Genomic DNA, 7606 nt, shown 5'->3' on the forward strand with positions numbered 1-7606 from the left:
TTCCAAATTTTGTTTTTACCGTTACATCATTTTTTGCAGACTAAAATCAACACTTTGACATATAACTGGTACCAGTGTTAGCTGATGAAGTAATGTGGCATTTGTAGTATTTTGAAGATAACATTAGCAACTCAACATCAGGAAAAACTACATTTAGCCCGATTAATTAAAATCAAGAAAAAGTTAATTCCTGAAACAGGTTGCTTAATAACATCAGCAGAACTTTTGATGTTACGAATTAATATACATTTCAGTGAAATCATAAAACACATAATTTGAATGAAATTCCATGTGAATCTTTTCCAGTTAATGGATGCCAACAATATAAATTATACCACCTGATTAAACACACAGTTCAGTATTATGGCTGGGAAAGATATGTAGACCTCAGACATGATGTGTGTGAAATGTGATGAAAAAGCACAACATGACACTATTACAAAGCAAGACGTTAAAGCTACAGTTTTAAGCTGGGCATACACTGTATGGTTTGAGAAATCTAACACACACTGTAAGAGTCAATCAATAAAGCCACGACCTGAGTGCTCACACTGTACATGTATAAAACGGACCGTCGGCCCCTGTGGAACGTTCTGGTTATTGACAATTGTTAATAAAGATTTGTTTGAAAGCCTCGATCATCTGCGATCCTGTGTTCCACAGCTTCAAAAAAATTACAAAATAAAAATGGTGAAGAGAATTGGATGTATGCTAGCTATGTCTTACTCTATAGACCGTTAACTTGATAGCTATAGCTAGCATCATGTCGCCATGCTATTTTCAGATGCTATTCACGACTTCATGCAGTGAGAGAAAAAGGCCCTGATTGTGGGGAATTGACACATGGCTCTGCTCCAGCTGTGTGACAACCTTTTGACAGTCGACCAAAATTTCTGTCATGTCCGAAATTCATACAATGGCTGTTCAGGAGCAGGCGATCGGCCCTCGTTTCACACTGTACACTGCCCAACAATCCTGAAATTCAGCTCTAATCCACCTCTAAAAGTACAAATCCGTTCCTAAATGGGCTCAAATCGTACAGTGTATGCCAAGCTTTAGTGGTTTAAGCTTAGTTTTCCACATCTATGAGAATCCAGGTGTTGAACTGTTACCCCTGGTATGACTGATATGTAGGAATAAAAGTGCTTCTTGAATAGACTGATGTCTCTGCTTATAATACCACTGTGGGAGAATCAAAACAAAGTAATTAGTTCCTGCAAATAATCCAACAGCAATGCATGATGGAACACTCTTCCCATTTTCAATACTATGGTACTTAAGAAAAAGATAACATGTCTGTTTCAGCTGCATTGGCTTCAATATTTTTTAACAGATTGATACCATGACTGACTTAAAGATTATTATTGGTATGTGGCAATAACTGAGGTTTTAGGCTACACACTTTGGGCTACAACCTCCACAGAAATGTCAGAATTTTATTCTTTCTTAACTTTGTGGAATCTGGAACCAGGGTCAGGACTTTGTATCAGCACTAAGCATTGCAGTAACAGTGTAATGGCGAGTCAAGTCTATCAATGACCAGCAGGAACATGCAAATGTTTCGAAGAACGGTCAGATAGTTCCCAGTGAATATTGAGTAGTATTTTTGATAATGGTTTTTATGTTTTGAGTAGCACAGAAAAAGTTCTATTGTATTGGGGTTGAGACAACTTTCAGAGGCAGAACAATCAAAACTTTGCACATAAAGCAAAACATTTTCATGGCTATATACCACTGTTTGTTTTGGGGGTGAAATGAGCCTCTAAAATCCAGCGTGCTGAAACAAACTAAACAAAAAAACTGTACTGTACATAGTACATACTATTCTACGGTCAGTCAGTGGTGGATTTTGGGTGGACATTCAGAACCGATAGGATTGACATGGCTGCTACATGGTGACAACATAAAACCCACAATATACTTTTAAAGTAATGAACTGGAAAATCAAAACCTTTCGATCATGGTGCCGTTCTGGATCATCCATACATCACAGTAGGTCCTGGCCACCAACATGGCGGCGATAAGGATAAGGTAGCCAGTCTGTGGTGAAGACAACAACCACAGAATTAGTAGAGCCTTAGTAAAGCCTGTAAAACACTGCAGATCATAAAGTACTTTATTGTCCTTCACTTGACTCTGCTCATATCTACTGAAATGATCGCCAAGTGGCTGTGGCCTTGGGTTATGTATGTGACTGATGTGGCTGATGTATGTGTGTCAAAGGGCTCTTCTTTTTGTTTCACATGTTCTTATCAACATCGAAGAGGTCATACTGACCTCCACTAGCAGATCGGATGCTGTACAGATAGAATTATAACTTTATTCAGTAAAGCAACAAAAACTCATCAGAAATCACATCAGAATCAGTATTTTGAGGTTTGGATCCTAAGAGAAGTGTAATCACTGTTAGGATAAAGTAAACTATGCAAGACTGTCAAATATAATGCATAATCAAGATTTATAATAGGACGTTCGGTTTTTCCTAAAAGCTCCTAACAAAACTACAGTTCACCTTCAAATATCAAAACAACAGCAGTGAGCTGGGAAAACATTAGGATTTGTGGTGCTACACTATGCTATCATACATTGACTGGGTTGATATTATCGGACAATATTCATTTATCACAGATATCTTTGATCCCGCTTCTGGGGACCCAAGGCATTTTCGTCCACACAAGGCCACTTTGGGCTGTCCCCTCCTAAAGGGTCTGCGGGCGACCGAAAACAGAACCAACACATGACAAAATCAATTTAAAACAATTAATAATAAAAAATAAAAACACAAATTATGTTTCTTCATCATTATTATTATACATTTTTATTTATTATTATTATTTTAATTGCCAGTATTCTCTTAGTTCTGTTTGGTTTCCCATAGCTCCCCACCAGCCTCGTCGGTCTCCTACTCTGACAATATAAGACACAAACACACGCAATCATGTGATTTTATTTTTCTATGGTTACTGTTATGTATTTATCTTTATTGATCCATTTTTGGTTTTGTCTCGTTTCCCCCCATACCATCATGTCAATGTTGTGAAATGTACAGAGGAATTTCAACTGTGCCAAATTGATGTAGTTTTACATACAACAGCTATTCCCAAAAACTTCTTTCTAAGCACCTCATAGCTTAATGACTCGTCAGATCTGTCAATATTTTATGTTTTCATGTGTCATATTGTAAGATGAGAAACTGAATAAATAAACATCAGACTTTCAAAAAAAAAGAAAGAAAAGAACTGTTAACGTTGGAACTTATCAGTACTAAGGTCTTAAATAATTTAGCCATGGGGCCAGTTTAATCCCAGGTTTCAGTGCCCATCCCTACATCTACACTCTCCCTCTTTGAAAAATCCTGATTCTATGAATATGCAAATATTGTTCATTTAACTATTTGGTTTGAATCAGCCAGCTGGGATGCCTCCATGTTGTTGAGCATATAAACTAAAAAATGTACTATCCCTGAGATCTCTCCAGTTTGTCTAACTATCCTACACTGGTCTGGATCACTACTGGAAATATAACATAGCATAGTATATAGTATAACATAGTAAACATAAAACCACCCTAACAGCAGTTCAATGTCATACCTCCATGCAGAAAACTCGAGGTACCATGATCCGCAGAATCTGGAGGGTTCGGAGGAAGAAAACTTTGTCCACTGCTGCACGGTCTTTTCTACTATCTTTCTGTATGAAGAGACATAAAGATAGGCTGTGATCCAACTACAGCTAACTATTTATGACAAATTTTGTGAAAAATTATAGGCTCCAGACACTCAAAACATGAAAGACTGACATACCTCATTGTTCACCACTAGATTTGAGCCTCCTTTTATACTGCACAGAAAGAACAATAGTTAAATCAGACATATTATGTTGTGGAATTAAAGATATTGATTAAAGGTCAGTGTGGGGTTCTTAATTAGGCATTAACATTTTATAATGAGATTGCCTTTCCTTTAATGTCTCTGCTTGTATTGGAGGATTGTAGCTAACGATGCAAATCAGTGAACTTGGTAATGCATGCATGTGATAAAATACAACCATTTAATAATAATAATAACAACAACAAAAACAACATGATCTGACAATGTGTGGTCAAGGTGCACCAGTTACTTATTTTGAAATTGAACATGTTAACATGCTTACTTATTTTGGAAAATCAAAACATCAAAATTTGCTTCATCGCCACGGTAACGCCATTTGACAAATCCTCAAAAGCTTTGCAATTTAGCATTGCAGAGGTCTTATGATTGCACTGCTCCAATTCAGAATTCATCGGATTAATTCTGTAGGACAAAATTGGTGTGATTGTGCCAGGTTTTGAGAGTTTTTGAGCATCCATAGCTGTTTTAAGGTTAAATGGTTATTAGGGGGCGCTATAGAGCCATCGTGCACCCCCCAAGCCTAAATGCAACATCAAATCAAAATATTTACTGGTTCAACTGTGGGTAACTTCTTACTGCATCCTAAAGGCCTCAAACATGTGTTTTAAAATGTTTAATTTATGCAGGATATACACAATGGCATGTATTTGGGGGTGCTATAGGGCATGTTGATTGAATTAATTCTCTAGAAGGAGTTTGTTAAAGTACAAAGCATGTAAATAGAGAAAAATTTACAGCAGGGGCTGCTTCGTTAAAATTTTGTAGGGTGTGCTATTGAGCAATTTTTCACACCCATACATTGAACCATATCTGATGACAAAAACATGCCTTCTGATGCGTGTGCCAAGTTTCGTGAGTTTTCAGGTATCCTAAGCCACTCAAAAATGCGTTACCAAAGTAAAATAATAATAATCCTTACCAAAACAATAGGTTTCTGCGATATGATTCACCATTTGTAGAAACGATCAATTCTGCGTCGCAATTTTCATTGTCAATGAAAATCGGAATCTGAATCACGATGATGTGACATTTGTTGGTGTCTGCACCAAACAAACATGTTTTCTTACATCTGGAGAACAAGATTTGTAGACAGGGACATCTCTGCAGCACTAGAGCACGAGTATTATAATGCTGTTTTGTCACACATTTTACCTTCATGAAAAAACTGCAGCTTCTGCAATTTGGATATTTCACTTAGTCATAATGAGATTTCGTTAATATTTCTGTTAATTGTGCAGCCCTACTAAATATACAGTGAATGTAATCACACACTTGCACACAAATTAAATGGAATAATTACCAATTGTAAAATTTTTCAAAGTTAAATTCTTCAATTATAGATTACAGTCAATCCCAGTGCCAAGGTCTATATTGCCTAAGGCAATTCCTTTTTTGTAATGATGCTGTAGATACAGTAACTTATACATTCTTTTGAAAGACTTGTCCCAGTAACGTTAGTTGCAAACAGTATTGCATAACAGGGACAGCTTGTCATTTTCTTCTTGAATTGTTCTTATAAACGTATTTCATAGCATTTACAACTACTTACATATTTTAGAATTCAGAAAAATATTTGATAAAGTGGCTTATAACAATTGTGAGCTGTTGTGCGCTATTTTTAAAGGTGGTTTTTACCTGGTAACGTTACACTCCAACTAAGTTAGTTGAGTTTGGCGCATCTAGTTATTCTCTCCAAGTGAGATAATCGATTTTTAGAACAATGTCAGAGATTAAAATAAATTAATAAATTCTATCGACAGCTTAACTTTACACGCAGTCAGAGCTCAACATAAAGACTTGACGATTAAGTTATTACCAAGTTAGCCGAAGTTACACAAACTGCCAATTAATGGATGTGCAGCAATCTGTGTAATGTTAACTGTGTTTATGATTGGAAAACATCAACGTCGGTTGCTTGTACGGAGTTGACATTTGAGCTGGTTGGATCAGTGAGCAAGGCGGCCAAACTGCGCAGAATAAGCCGCCTGCTCACTAAAATGGGAATGAAATCAGGAGCGTCCCAGCAGCAGGTCGCTGTCAACTGTCAGACTGGGGAGCTAGCAGCTGCTAATTAGCATCCTGACAGAAAGCAAGTCTCAGCATTCTATACTGACGCACACTTACCTGTTCTGTTTGGACGTCCGTCTTCTGTGTTTTAGCAGGTATAAAACCAGCAAAATGCCGCCCGCTATGGAGGAGTTTTTCGCTGTCACATATTTACTGAAGGCCGCCATGTTTCCAACACAACGACCGGTTTATTTGCTCGAGGTCTTCTTCTTCTTCTTCGCGCTTGGTTCCTTCTTCTTCTTTAGTGTTTATTGGCGGTTGGCAAACCATCTTAAAGGCACATTACCGCCACCAACTGGACTGGAGTGTGGAACAACAGATTATGCAGGGAGGATAACTCGTTTATTTTATCTAAATCAGTTTCTTTTAAAACTTAATGTCACAGTATATCTGCCCTGTCGTTTTCCTAAAGAGACCTGACAATGAAAAGGCATGGTGTTTTGCCTTCCTTAGTGACTGAAGAACGTTTTTACTATGAAGTAGACTACATGTTCTACTAGCCTATTTCTGGTTGGCTACAATGTGTGCACTTTCCAGTTGGGTGCATGGTTGAGACCTGCATAACCTATTCAGGCAAGTGATTATATTTTCTTCCCTTTATTTCCAGCCCACCATCCTCCCAGCACCATCATGTCTTTGTATATCATACAGATGTCTTCCAGATTCACGGTTATCCTAATACGCCTGCCATACTGGCTGTGCATATATCCTAATGAATGTCTAAGCTTCACTTTTGCTTAATGGAGCTCCATGGTCTACATGGTTGATGAGTGTTTGTTTGGCCAGACTGTTGTCCCGATCCTTTCTCTCCACACCAACATGAGCTGGGACCCAAAAGAAGTGTGTAGATATACCCTTAATTTTCATCCAGTACATTGTAAGGAATATTAATAACATCCATGCGGGCAGCACGGTGGTGCAGTGGTTAGCACTGTCACCTCATAGCAAGAAGGTTGTGGGTTCAAATCCCAGTCGCCCCAGCCTGTGTGGAGCTAGCATATTCTCCCCGGGGTGCTCCAAAGACATGCGTACTAGGTTAATTGGTAGCTCTAAAGTGTGTGTGTGCGCACACATGGTTGTTTGTCTATGTGTGGCCCTGTGATGGACTGGCAACCTGTCCAGAGTGTACCCTGAGTGCTTTTGCCCAATGTCAGCTGGGACTGGCTCCATCCCCCCACGACCCTGACGATGGAATAACATCTGTTCTTAATTATGATCTGCCAGATCTTAGTGCTGAAAAGCTGTCAGATGCAATAATGGTGTTATTTATTTTGTTCTATATCCACTGCAGGGCCAGTAGTGTTGCCAACAGCACTGTGGTATATATTGATAAATAGTCTGATGCTCTTTACTTAATGAATCACTCAATGGAATATATACTGCTGCACCTGCCCATCCTGTATCAGGATATGTGGAGTCATCTGTGAATACAAGTACTAAGTCTGAAAAATCTGATCAAAATAGTTCTGGCCTATGTGCTATTTTGGAAGTTGCTCTAACTTGTTATTCTTCAATTCCTCCTGTATGCTGAAGTCTACTTTTGGCACGGGCAATAACCAGATAGAAATGATGGAAACTGTACTGTAATTGTCGTTATCCTATGTTTTCAGCTTTTGCATCACCAATTCAACCCAAACTTGTGAAATCTGT

At 38.2% G+C, this 7606-nt stretch overlaps 1 protein-coding gene across 1 annotated transcript in view; it reads right to left on the bottom strand.

The window, feature by feature from the left end:
* The window catches only part of abcd3a (ATP-binding cassette, sub-family D (ALD), member 3a), an 18199-nt gene extending 12018 nt beyond the window's left edge, over window positions 1-6181 (bottom strand). Inside the window, exons 1-5 of the mRNA XM_046064390.1 lie at window positions 6014-6181; window positions 3803-3839; window positions 3591-3689; window positions 1952-2040; window positions 1070-1182 (exon numbers count right to left, since the gene is read on the bottom strand). Of these exons, the coding sequence (XP_045920346.1) occupies window positions 1070-1182; window positions 1952-2040; window positions 3591-3689; window positions 3803-3839; window positions 6014-6123 (448 nt within the window). The 5' untranslated portion in view covers window positions 6124-6181. The remainder of the gene's footprint in view (window positions 1-1069; window positions 1183-1951; window positions 2041-3590; window positions 3690-3802; window positions 3840-6013) is intronic.
* Window positions 6182-7606: the final 1425 nt, after the last annotated feature.

The sequence above is a fragment of the Micropterus dolomieu genome, linkage group LG01 (genome assembly GCF_021292245.1).
Source record: "Micropterus dolomieu isolate WLL.071019.BEF.003 ecotype Adirondacks linkage group LG01, ASM2129224v1, whole genome shotgun sequence".
Classification (NCBI taxonomy): domain Eukaryota; kingdom Metazoa; phylum Chordata; class Actinopteri; order Centrarchiformes; family Centrarchidae; genus Micropterus; species Micropterus dolomieu.